This window comes from Polyodon spathula, chromosome 13 (assembly GCF_017654505.1).
Source record: "Polyodon spathula isolate WHYD16114869_AA chromosome 13, ASM1765450v1, whole genome shotgun sequence".
Taxonomy (NCBI): Eukaryota; Metazoa; Chordata; class Actinopteri; order Acipenseriformes; family Polyodontidae; genus Polyodon; species Polyodon spathula.
In genome coordinates this window covers 14268040-14282202 of record NC_054546.1, presented here as the reverse complement: position 1 = coordinate 14282202, position 14163 = coordinate 14268040, and the positions used below count along the sequence as shown (strand labels likewise).

Genomic DNA, 14163 nt, shown 5'->3' with positions numbered 1-14163 from the left:
TGAATAACATACGTTTGGAAAGCTAGCAGTTTACTTCGTAGAAGGTGCCTATGTTAAACATATCTTGGTGACAGCTTACTTCAGGTTGCCATAAAAACACCTTTTACTTGATTTGCAAAATCCTCTATAGCAATCATTATGAAAGATAAACCGTGTAGACCCGTTCTCTTGAAAGTGAACATGATTGCATTTCAACATGTTCCCGCCTGACTCCTAAATCAGTAATTCATTGTAAGGTGGGAAACTAAAAGATTAACTGTATCACCCTATACCACAAGGATAAACCACAACAGTATTTTTTATTTATTTAGCTAACCTGAGATTACCACTAAAAGTAGTTGATACAATTTAGGCGAGGAAAACATTTAGCCTGTAGATAGGTATTGGGCCTGACCCCCTTTTTGCAGTGTCAACGTTTTCAAATTAGCTACTCCACTACTACTCGGAATATTGACGGTGCTATTGCTATTCAAAATGAACCTGCCCTTTGCGATAAATCTAAAAACACAACCCACACCTATATTGAATCAATTGCTTTATGTTGTCAAAATGAAGTTATCCTCTCATGATTACATTAAAAGGCTTTACCATTGTGGATTCCACTTTAAGAACACCCCCATTCTGAAAACGAAACTTAAACGTCACTACCGTTGTTGTTAGTGTTTGGAGACGTGATCCTGAGGTTGTTACACTAGTGAATGACCTTCTGTGCAAGGAGTTTGTCACTACCATAAGACGAGATATGTGTGCGAAGTCTATGTCAAAAGGTAAAGAATACCAATGTATGTACGTGTATTTTTGTACCATCCTTAGAGTGCTCCCTTTCGATTTAACATTGTCTGGACCCTTGTGTTTGACTTTGGATCCAAAGGCAGAGGTTGATTTGTTTTTTCGGAAGATATAGTGAGCTAAGTGACGTTTTTAAGTTTGATTACGTAAGGATTATACATTTGGTTAGTAAAATCTCTAAATGTCGAATAAAAATAACAAGGTGACATTGATAATGTGAAATAAAAAACGGTAGACTGCAGAGCACGTGGAGTAAATCAAGTGTCTTCATTCAGCCTCCGTTCAGGCTAGACGCGGGTTGCGTGTCAGAGTCGTTAAAAACATGCTAACACTTAATAGTGTGTGTTTTTTCAAAATCATCGCTTTACGACCCAATGCTGTCAACATGGCCACGACAACTAAAACTATTAGGCATTCATTAAAATATATTTTAAGTGAGTGTTGCACATATGCATTTCACATCATGTTTTTTTTTTTTTTTTTCTTAAAAAAAAAAAAAAAAAAATTATATTAAAAGTATTCGTTTTGACACCGTATAATAGGCTATACCCAGAAAGATGCTATCGCTCTGTATTTAGATTTGTATCGCTTTATATGTAGGCATATATTTGCTAAGTGTCTTTAGTACCTGGTTTATCTGCTTCTACAAGATACCACATAGCATTGTTTAAGCTACCATTGATTTTTTATGTGGTCACATTAATTTTAACCATGCTGGATTCAGTGTTGGAAGTTACTGTTACCTGAACACATGTGTAACTAGTTACTTGAACACATGTGCACAATACCATGTTATTTAGAAAAAATATAACTAAATACAGTTACAAATAGTTACTTAAGGCACACAAGTGTAATACCGACAGTATATTATATATATATATATATATATATATATATATATATATATATATATATATATATATATATATATATAAATACACATACATACATACAGGCTGCATCTTAAAATATTATGTAGCTAAAAGTAATTCCCTTATTTTTTTTTCACATAAAATGTATACTGTTGCCACAGTTCGTTACCTGTCTGAAAAAGAGAACCATTAAGGTTAAAAGTTACTGAAAAATAACCGGCTTTTCCATGTTTTTATGTCTTTGCTGTAGCTGAGGTGATAGCAGCAATCTCCTTGACAGCAGGAGCAGCTGCTATTGGATACCTGGCCTATAAAACATTTTTGTCCAAAGATAAGTGCTGTAAGGCCAGGGTCAATCTAGAAATCCAGAAGGACAACCCTAAAGTAGTCCATGCCTTTGACATTGAAGACCTGGGAGACAAGGCAGTATACTGCCGCTGCTGGAGGTCTAAAAAGGTAAGATTAGGCACCTTGAATGGAAAGCATTAGCTCTGCACTACAGACAGTGGTAGCAAAAGGACAACTGCGATGGTATATTAAGCCATTGGTTGAACGGTTCTACATTTAAAGATCGTTTTCCATGCCATATTATCAGGAAATCTGTGACCCTTGCACTGCATAGGTCAGTTTTTTTCTGGATCAATGCATTCTTCTGTTGGAAGCATGTCAGTCAATAGGGGTAGCAGCTGGTTGGTTAATAACAGAAACAAAGCAGTTGAAGTAGGGAGGACCATTTTAGCCTTCAGGTTAAATGACCAAGGAAGTTCAACACTACCTCAAAACATGGCTTGCAAACAGAGATTTCTTTAACCTAGCATAGTATCAGATATTATGTTTTAAAATAAAAATACACATTTACTATGCAATGTGTTTCTTTCGAAACTGCACATTTGAGACCTACATACGAAAGGAAGTACGCAACAGGTAAGATTCATGGAATTATGTTGTTGGCTACAATCACTTTATGCAGAAAGCTCTAGATAATGTTATTCTATTAAGAGCCTTAAACTTGTTAAGTAATATGTTTTTATGTTTCATATTGTGAAACAGTGCATTCTGCTCCTCCGGGCAAATTCTTTACTCAAAGTGTTCTCTGTGGGAAAGTAGTTTGAGCCTAAAGTTCAGTAGTATTTCTGGCCTCTGCAGTTATACGACCACATATTCTAGGTATTCAGTATAACATTTTAAGGTCTATGCCTTATCTATAACTCTATTCAAGTAGAATAACTACAAATATATTTCACTTTAAACTTGACTGAACACCGTAGAGCTGGTCTGTGGTTGTCCAGGTTCTTAGTTAACCCCCTTTATCTTATCTTTAATTTTAGTTCCCATTATGTGATGGATCCCACACAAAGCACAATGAAGACACCGGCGATAACGTGGGGCCTCTCATCATAAAGAGAAAAGAAGCTTGAAGGGTCATGTATGCATCACGATAAAAATGTAGCTAACAAGATGCAAATGTTATTGCTTATAGAAACATACCATTGTGAATTCCATTTTAAACTCATTTTAGTTATCCATTCAGTCCACAGCATACCATAGTATATGCATATTCTGGGATGGCTCCCATTGCATAGCAGTTTGATACATTCCTGGTTTTACTATGAGTTTAATAAGACACATCTGTGTTGTTACCTATACACTGTGGCTAATCAAGCTTGTAGTAAAAACTGGAATGGGTGAAACTGCTATGTAATAAGAGTCTTATTTCCATCCTTGCATATTGTTTGGCAATTCCTTGTTCTTGTATTAACACTACATTAGCAGTGGATCTATCATAATTTGTATTGATTCAGGGTGAGACAGATCATCTCAGATTCTGTGGGCCAGGTTGACTTTGTTGTTGATGGTCAAATCAAATGTGGTTATAATATTGATAGTATATGCTTTTTAGTGAGTTTCAAACTGAGTCTAATTCAATTACTTTTTCAGGTGGTTGGGTGATGTTTCCTGTAAATGTTGTCAGGTTGTCTAAACACATTTACGTTTCTGTTTTGCTTCCTGGACTGTACCAGATATTTACTGTATTCAGGAGAAGCAGGGCCATACCTATTGGCTTAGATATGTTCATAGAATTATATTTATGGTTATTTTTGAGAATTTTTTTTTTTATTCTCATTTATTGTTATTGAAATTATTGTTTTTGTCTAAAATTGAGAACATTTCCTTACTGCCTTCCGAATAGCTTGAAGTTATTTCACTGTGGTGGACACTACTTACTACTACCAAAAGATCCCTGAACAATTTGGTATCCTAGTAACATGGCAACCAGATTTGTCAGTATGGCTACTCGTGTGTGTGTGTGTGTGTGTGTGTGTGTGTGTGTGTGTGTGTGTGTGTGTGTATATATATATATATATATATATATATATATATATATATATATACATACATACACACAATTTATTTATTTATTTTTTTAAGGACATGATTGTACATCATATGTTAAGAAATATAAGTTTTTTTTTTTTTAAGGTTACTTGAATAATTGTATTTTATCAGATGAAATATTCCTTGATTGAAAATGTAAAAGAAAAGAAAGGGAAACACAATGCCTTAGTGAGGATGGAAGTGGGTTTGTTGTTTGCATGATATGTATAACTAATAGGGGACTGGTCAAAATCATTGGTTTTTGATTTCTTATAGAAAAGCATACGAAATTGAGGCCTTAAATGTGAAGTTGATTAAGGCTTACAAAAAAGCTGATGTTGAAAAGTAATGTGAGTGAAAATAAAGTAGATGGTAAAATAAAGAAACTTGAAGTCCTTTGATATGGTTATCATTGTATTACAATATGCAAGAGGCACTCCTTACAAGCATATAACTGAGTATTCTGACGATACATGAATACACCCAAACTTATCATGTAAGTCATTACATAGTCACAATCGATCAGGTACAGCCCCTGCTGCTCTCCCTTCTCTGTCCAATCATTGTGAGACAGCACCTTATTATCACACAACCCTTGTTCAATGCTGTTCCACTCTCATTGGACTTTAACATCCCAAACCAAACTTGCCTTGTAGCAAATTCTGGTTTTAACCAGTCTGCTATCTTAGATCTGAACCACTCCCATGGGAGCTGCTAATTGTAGTATAACAGGAGTTAAGAGATTTTATCTGCATACCCATCTGTTTCTCTTGGGGATTGCGTTATCTTTAATATGTGTTGGTTATTTTGCTTTTCTGCTGACCTACAACACAGACGTTTTATTTGCCTACCCTTATTTTAGTCTTGTTTGCGACTGTGGTTACAAATCAAGGTCCTTTGGCTGAACGTCCAGGCTTTGTCCATCCTGTTTCTTCTCTTGAACTGTGTGGCCCATTTCTTGAGTTTAGTTTTCAAGTGAAACCTGCTAACATCTCTCCTTTATTCAGGGTTGATTTAACAGTGCATCCGCAAAACCTGTTTCTCATGTTTTAAACTCGATTTCATGTTCTTCTTGTTTGCCAACAAAATGTATTATTGTTTAATACTGGGACACTAAGATTCATCAGTTCACAAGTCTGTCAAGATTTTTTTTTTTAAGGTTTAGGAATTCCTACTTCCTGTCAAAATAATTAAAGTAAAAGTTTGTCAATGGTATGGGTTTATATCCAGAAGTAAATGGATTAATAAATAGCATCAAGTTCAGTATGTTGACTCCTGTAGTTCTTGATTAATTCTGTCAGTGTAAAGTATGGAGAGTAATATTCTTTCCTATTGGAGTGTTTGTTTAAGGCTATTGTGTTTTCTTTTTTCTTTTCTGAATCTTTTTGCTAGAAACATGACCGTCAATATTTAAACCACTTTACTGTCCAGTAGATAATGATTTATTTATATATTGTTTGTAAATAAGTCACAATCAGTCAGATACATGGTTTAGAACTATGTACTAGTGTAATTTATGCTTTTCATGCTATGCCAAAAAATGTAAAAACTGTATTAACGTACATTTGTAATAACACAATGTCAAGGCGTATGTATGTACCTATGTGTTAACAGTATCGCACATCTTTTTGCTATACTTATTCCTTTGGAAGTTATTGAGGGTATTGGCTGAGCTGTTGAATGCTAAAGATTGGAATTGGATTGGAAATCTCCAAATTGATACAGCTTGGATGTTTATTTCTCATATGTAACCCATTGCTCTGGTTTTGATTAAACTATGCCCAGATTATCTTCAACATGCTATGGATGTAGTTTATGACACCTCAGTAGTATTATTTATATCATTTTAAGAGGATGTGTATGTTTTCAACACCGGTCCTCAATTATCCACTATGTTCCAGGTTTTTGATTCAACCAGTTTATATTGAAAACAATACATATTAAAAGCAAATATTTAGTCCTTACTGAAACAAAAACCTCTGCTTATCTAAACAGCAGCAGAAGTAAATATTCTATACTAAAACCAGCTGTATTGAAGATGTCTATTGTATTGTCGTTATATTCGGTTTGTTTGACATACCTAGGCCCTTGTATGTTATTTATTACCTGTATAATGTTATATAACAGGTGTGCTCCATCAATCTCAATTGCTGTTTCTGCCTGTATCATTATTTAGCAGGTTGACTAAGTAATATCCTTTTTAAAAAGCTGTATGAAGTGAACTGGTTGATAAATAGGGGTGTGAAGTTTACCCCCCCCCACCCCCCACCCCCCGAAACTAAAGTTGCAGAAGGGCAAGTTGAACAACCCTAGTGGTCATGTTTTTAAACCACCTCACTTCAGAAACTTTCAAAAGCTTTTCAAAAAGTCAGAAGCAGCCCCTGAAATTGAACACAAATATTAGTATGTTTGGTAAATCACCATTTAACAAAAGCATTAAATCAGAATTATGCAAAACACATTGCAGCACATATGAGACCAACTGCATGGTATTGGACTTCACTATAGCAGAGAGGAAGAATCATTAACTTGTAACAAAAGAAAAAAAAAACATTAACACATTAGATCCTACAACATGTAATTATGAAAACAAAATGACTGTTCACTTGCTTAGATCTGGAGAAGTGTTGGGCTTATTTTAAGAAAGTCAGTGAGGAATGTAATACGAGTTGCATGTTTCTGGGGTTTTTAAAAGACTGAACTACCCTTCAAACAATATTGTGATATTAGTGGCTACAGAACAACTAGGAAGAGATCTACTCAGTCCCCAGACCTGACCCACCTACTTCCAATAAAATCTTTCTCATGTTCTGTGAAGTGCAGTCCCATTGACAAGCCAGAAGAGGACAATGTTGGTATATATTTATGTGTCTAGAAGCCTTACAGTCTGATAGTAACAAGTGCACAAACAGATTTTCATTGACTTAAAATGATACAAAAAGGTATTCAGATTGGTTTGGCAAAAACAAAATTAACAGCTAATCACCCAACCCCAGTTGTACTGTATTTATTGTTCCAATACTTGTTGGAAGGTCTTTCTACCTAACAACAGTCCTGTTCACCAGACAAAAGAGGGCACTGTTGGTTTCTGTTTGTCCTGAAGCCTCTGCCTTCCCACAGCTTTGTAAGGCCACAACAGCTGTCTGAGCTGTGAATCAAAACCCATTTCAATACTAAAAAATGTATTGGTTAATCCTAGGACCTCAGTATGCCCCTCATTTGTTATTGGTTATCACTCTCATTCTTGAAATGTTCTGTCTTTTTGTGGCACCTCACATTAAAAAGGTGGCCACTTTTTTATGACCTGCCCACCTGATTGTATTTAACATCACCCTGAAACAGAGATGCAAATGGTTTGATGAGCATGACAGACACTTCGGGCTTTTTCTATGGTCATCACAATCCCTTGATCTCAGTGCAATTGAGCATGATTCACAATCCTCTGCCTGCCTCTGCACCAGTTGTGTGAAGTAAGTAGCTTTACATTTCAATTTCCTTTTTGCTTTTTTATTACTTTATTCTGAGTAGTTTTAATTGCCTAACTCAAATATAGTGTTTTTTTTTTATTTATTTTTTTACAAAAACAAAAAACAAATGTGCTAAAGTGCATTGACTAGAGTTCAGGCGCTGATCTTCAGTTGTAATTGCATACCATAGGTACAGGCACCCTTGATGAAGATGAGAAAAAAAGGCTGTATAAAATAAACAACACAAGTAATCAGCTATATTTTATGCTCAAAAATATGGGAAAACTATTCTTTTATACTAATACAATTGCTCAGAGAAAACATTTATTTTTAACAAGTAATAATTATTTTTTTCTCAAAAAGATAGGTGTCAAAATTATTGGCACCCCTAAAGAGTCTTATAAATAAAATCAAACAAAATTAAATCTGCATTAACATTCTACTTTTTTTTAAGTATATCTTAAGGAACTGTATTGTGGCCTTCCATGGCTTCCTGTTGCACGGGGGTATAAAAATTAGGTAACATGCATGTAAAATCCATTTGTCGTCCATCACCATGGGGAAAGGCAAAGAACTCACAAATGAAGAGACAAATGCTTGTTGACCTTCATAAATCAGGAAATGGGTACAAAAATAGCTAAAAACCTAAATATACCACTTACCACTATTAGGGCAATAAATAGGAAGTTCAAAACCAGTGGAACAGTGGTAAATCTGCCTGGTAGAGGATGCATCTTGCCCCCACGCACAGTAAGGAAGATGGCTTGGGAGGCAATGAAGAATCCAAGGGCCACAATTGGAGAATTACAGAACTTGGTTGCATCTTGGGGTCACCAAGTCTCCAAATCTACAATTAGACGCCACCTCCATGCCAATAGCCTATTGGGAAGGGTTGCCAGAAAAAAAGCCTTTATTGAGAGAAACCAACAAATATAAGCGCCTGGAGTTTGCTAAACGGCATTGGCACTTGGATTGGAACCAGGTGTTATGCACAGATGAGATGAAAATAGAGCTCTTTGGCCACGCAAACCAGCAGTGGGTTTGGCATCGAAAGAAGGATGTGTATACAGAAAAGAACCACAAAACTACTGTAAGAGATAGTGGTGGATCTTTGATGTTATGGGACTGTTTTGCTTCCACTGGTCCTGGGGCCCTTGTTAAGGTCAACTGCATCATGAACTCTACCAAGTACCAGGACATTTTAGCCAAAAACTTGGTTGCCTCTGCCAGGAGGCTGAAACTTGGCTGCAAGGTGATCTTCCAGCAAGACAATGAGCCCAAGCACACATTAAAATGGCTAATTGACCACAAAATCAACATTCTGCAATGGCCATCTTAGTCTCCAGACTTGAATCCCATTGAAAACCTTTGGTTTGACTTGAAGAGTGTAGTCCATAAACACAGACCGAAGGATACTAAGGATCTGGAAAGATTCTGTATGGAGGAATGGTCTAAGATCCCTTCCAATGTGTTCTCCAATCTCATAAAGAATTATAGAAAAAGGCTCATTGCCATTATCCTTGCAGGGTGCACAAAGTAATGAAAATAAGTGTGCCAATAATTGTGACACTTAATTTTTTTGGAAATAAATTTATAATTTGAGAAATGTGTAATTTTGGTTGATTCCCTTGAATCATTAATAAAGTACCGTGTTTTAACTGGTGAGCAGCTCCTGAACCTCTTGTTAAAGCAACTAAACACCTTCCAACTTAATGATGGTTGAGTGTCACTGTTTTCATTGAATGAACCAAAAAAAAAAAAAACAGGTTCTTATTGAGGTGCTACGTTTGAAATGTGTTCTGAATTATACTTTGTCCTTGGTTATAATTATGAAAATGGACACACATGATGATAACCAATACTTTAAAATCCATATTGTCAGCATTAGCAACATGATCACTTCGGTTGCTGTATTTTTTGTCATCAAGCAAAACCTACACAAACACCACCATTTTGACCAAACCCATCTTAATGCCTAGAAATACCCCCACTATTGCCTTGTTATTGTACTAGTCTGGGTGGTACTGGGAGGGTCTGAAAGCTTTGGCTTCAAGGTATAGTTCAGAAGGTTGAAGAACATTAGCTGTTTAATAAAAAACAGATACTGACTGCAGTTTTCACCTAGTTGTGGAAAATTGTACCACTTGGGTTGAAAAAGTCACCTCCATTTAGCAACAAGCCAGCAACTTCTTTCCACCCTTGTATAACAATTTTCCACTAGAAGCCTCCAGTCTAGTCAATATTTATATAATGTTGCATGTTTAAAGTTAAGTACTATCTCAGTATTATTATTTAGTTCAGTCCTAATCTGACAAATCATATTACCTAGGGACAGGGTAAGGCTAGATATTTCCTGTAATCAACAGTTATCTGATGTACTAGTTTCATATTTTATTTATAACTACAAACATTACTTTGGTAATTAGCCTGTAATGAAACAATCATAGAATTATCTAAATTATTGTTTAGAGTATATAAGTCAAATTAATTCTGCTATCTTAATGTGTACTTCAACGAAATCATGACCTACAGTAAGCTCACACGCATTACCTACAATCAGTATCTACAGCAGACTCACAATGACTATAATAAACAGACATGGAAAGTTAGATATTACCAGATGACTCTGGTTGCTATTATTTCTAAGCAACCTATGATGAAATGTTAGATTGCAATACGGTTATAAAAGCATATTGTATTGGCAATCATTGTGAAAATATGGCAAAGAATAAGCAAACATGATAACAGTGGTTAAGCATGAAAGAATGTTAATGCACTTTATCAGGACAGTGAAAACAATAAGAGCAAAAATATCACTGTAAACTTGTTTAATGTCACTTTATATCAAAAATACTCATTTTGGATTTGGGTTTGGATTGCCAGTGGGATCCTTGGATTTTGATATTCTGGGAGTGGGATCAGGATCAGCATGATTACTTTGAGGTTGGTTTGATCAATTTATATGTCACACCTATGTTTTATTAGAGCATTTAACAGCACTGAGGAATCACCCTGGGTAAACACCATACCCTAAAAACTGTTGTTTGATAATCTCCAGGGGGATTTCTCAGTGTTATAAAATGTTCTAAGAAAATCCAGGAGTAGCTTATCCCAGCAGGGTATAGGTTTATTGATCCCTTAGTTTTTACAGGCATTATTAGAACTTTGCCCTGTGGTCACACGAATATCAGGCAATCAGAAAAACAAGAGAAACCTATTTTTTTTAAATATATAGCAAACAGAAGAAAGTGTATTGCAACAGTAGAGTATTGGCCCTTTTTTTACAAAGCTTGAACTAAGGCCATGAAACAGTTTTTTTTTAAATATATATATATATATATAAATCTTGTAGTTTATTCATATATCCAGTGCACATGAATATGATGGGTCCTCATAATCTCGGACTACATTAATCTATATCTTAAAAACTGGCAGAAAACAAATAGTTTACTGGATTACTGTATACCCAAATGCACATGTGTTCAATGCATATGGTGTGACTGATAGATGGACAAATACACAGACACCAAAGGTGCATAAGTGTCCACATCTTGAATAAGGAAGCTGAGTGAGTTAAAGCTTTGTAAATATGACCAAATGATACCAAGAAAAAACTTAGAAATGGCTTGACAAATATTTTTTGCCATCATTATTGTACATTACAAGGAGATTGTTCCACCATTCTGGTCTGCTGAATTCAAACAGGTTTATTATTACTGTACAAAATATATTATTATAACATGTAAAGCTCTGACTTATTGTCTAATGCAATTCTCAGAAATGTATTTCATCTTTTAACTGTACCCAAATGCATTGATCATGCAGCAAAGACAGTGGTGGTTATTAAAGCAATACACCACAGTTTCATACACCCATATCTAGTAGCTTTTAGTGATTTGTTTTACTGTAAGTATGTCACTTAACTAAATACAGAGTTAAGGATTTAGATACAGGAGTTCAATGAAAATGTTAAATCAATATCTATTCCAGCTGAGCTATCTGCAAATGGAGTTTAAACAGGATGTCTCCTGCAAAAATAAATAATGTATCCTGTTTACTTACAAGAGAAGTTCAGTTGTTCATATCATGAAAATAGAAGACAAATGGTGATACAAAAGAACTATATTGTATTATTGTGTGTGTGTGTGTGTGTGTGTGTGTGTGTGTGTGTGTATATATATATATATATATATATATATATATATATATATATATATATATATATATATATATATATATATATATTATATACATATACACATACACACACACACACACACACATACATATATATATATATATATATATATATATATATATATATATATATATATATATATATATGTATTATACTGATATGAGGTCAGGGTGTATTGAGGTCAGGGTGTCAGAGCAGCTACCCACAAGTGTCTCTGAATGTTTCCATATTTAGAAATGTATGTGATATCAAAACCCTATTCCCATACCAATTGCATCCTGACCAAAAAGATTAAACATGATTATAGTCTTTGGAACAGGATGGATTCACACAGCTGTGTGATTAATATCATTAACAAGCCGATATGGGAATAATCTGAGATTCTCATTAACAGTAATTCAGTGATAGAATCTCTTCATCCTGCCCCTGGCCTGTTCAGATTATGTTGATACAAAGATTTGTTTACCACAGATCTGTAGGTATAAAAATATAAACTATAAAGTATGTTGGTCTATGAATTGCTTTCTGGGCTACCAACTCTTATGAAAATGAAATACAGACAGTATATTGTAATATATTGTAAAAATATTTTGGGGAAAAAAATCAGTTTTAACTGTGCCACCACTCCTGGCAGTGGAAAGTACAGTAGTATACTGTACAAATACACCATTGTAAACTTTTTGTTTTGTTAATGTTAATGTTAATGCTGTATGAATATCAATCAATCAATCAATCAACCTTTATTTTATATAATGCCTTTCATAATGGACCACCATCACAAAGCGCTTTACAAGATGCAGTAAAAACAAGAAAATCCATAATACTTTAAATACAGAGAAATGTATAATACATGATAAACAGTAAAAAAGCACAATAGATTAAATACAGTGGAAAGTGCACAATACATGATAGTACCATGATACATGAAATAGTAGCAGCAACACAGCAGCTAATAGCAGATATATATATGCTACGTTTATGCATAACCACCATTTGCATGTATCACAATATATTTCTAGCATGCAAAAAACTCACAATGATGCAACATTTAGTACATAACAGTTATTTGTGCTTGGACTATAGAGTTATAAAGTTATAGAATTCTGGGTTGTAAAAATGAGGTATTACAGCATCCACAGTACAAAAAACAGATTAAATAATGTGGTTTACTTAGAACCACACTCGAGACTAACTCAGATCTGGTTCTCAAGTACAGTTCTAAAGATACTGCAGTGTATCAGCCGTATTTAGCCATTTTATCACGGTCTTAGCATTCAACAGCAGAGTGTTCAACAGTTTAGCATTCAAGAGCAGAGTGAGAAAAAAAAAATTATATTACGTAGTACTACATTGCGGTAGCGTTATATTTCATGCACAAAATTTATTTCATTGTTGATATTACATTTGAATGTTCTACAGATTATACTAATAGCTCTCATTTTGTATTTACAGCCTTTTCAGGAAATGTATGTTACTAACATAGTTGTTTTAGTAGAAACCATCCTATTTTTCATGTACTACAGTAGTAGAAGCACAGTCCTCATTTTGCTTCAAAATTCAGGACCACATTTGCAGGTGATCGATTTGTCCACAGAAATAGGCTTTGGGAACACTTGTGACTCCAGGAGTATCTATATACAAACTTAACATCATTAAGGGGTCAGACATATCTTTAAGCTTTAGGTTGGTATTTCATTATTGCTGTAAATCTAAAAACCATAGTCTCGGATCGGATCCTAAGAAAATGTTTATTATATATATATATATATATATATATATATATATATATATATATATATATATATATCTATATATATATAGCCCGGGCCTCTCAAATTTTTTTTGTTTTTGGTTTTGAAACCTGTTTTGCGAGTGAGTATTGTTTACAAACCCTACATGAGGAATGATAATACCTCTATGTACTTTAACTGTTGTAGTTTCATTTGCTTAAAAGCATGCCCTTCTGTGTCTTTGTCCTGTTTAAACTGGTGGAGCCCAGTTTAAGTGATCTACCTTTGTAATCTCCAGTGTAGGACGTGCGCCAGACTCTACGTCTACTTCAGTCTGTATTAAAAATGTTTAAGCTGACCCCCTTAAGTACATTTTAATGAGGATCAGTTCTTGAAAGCTGCCTTCTACCACTATATCTTTCCCAGATGTTCTCAGCTCTGTGAATCCTCAGGCTCTCTGGCTATCCAGGTGAATAATGCAACCACAGCGCACATGACTGCTCTTCCCTCGCTGCAAGGTCATGCTTATGAAGCAAACACTAATACAAATGGGACTCTCCTCTGCCTCATATAAATGCAGAAGGCAATATACACCATGCATGTCCGCTGCATTAAACCCTCTGACATCATAGCCCCTCTCATCATAATTGTTGACAATGGCCATTTGGTAGGTGTATTCTAAAATATCAACATAACACATTCTGTGATGTTAGTTGTTTTTCTATCAACAG

General features: G+C 34.8%; 1 protein-coding gene across 2 annotated transcripts; it reads left to right on the top strand.

The window, feature by feature from the left end:
* Window positions 1-656: 656 nt before the first annotated feature.
* LOC121325648 (CDGSH iron-sulfur domain-containing protein 1-like) lies at window positions 657-3295 on the top strand. 2 transcript variants are annotated; one of them, XM_041268484.1, is made up of 3 exons: window positions 657-782; window positions 1912-2117; window positions 2990-3295. In XM_041268484.1, exons 1-3 carry the CDS (start codon window positions 743-745, stop codon window positions 3077-3079), a joined length of 336 nt encoding a protein of 111 aa, XP_041124418.1. In that variant the 5' UTR covers window positions 657-742; the 3' UTR covers window positions 3080-3295. The 2 variants fall into 2 exon arrangements, with proteins under 2 accessions (XP_041124418.1, XP_041124419.1); XM_041268485.1 differs by having other exon boundaries at window positions 658-767; window positions 2990-3294.
* The last annotated feature ends 10868 nt before the right edge of the window (window positions 3296-14163 follow it).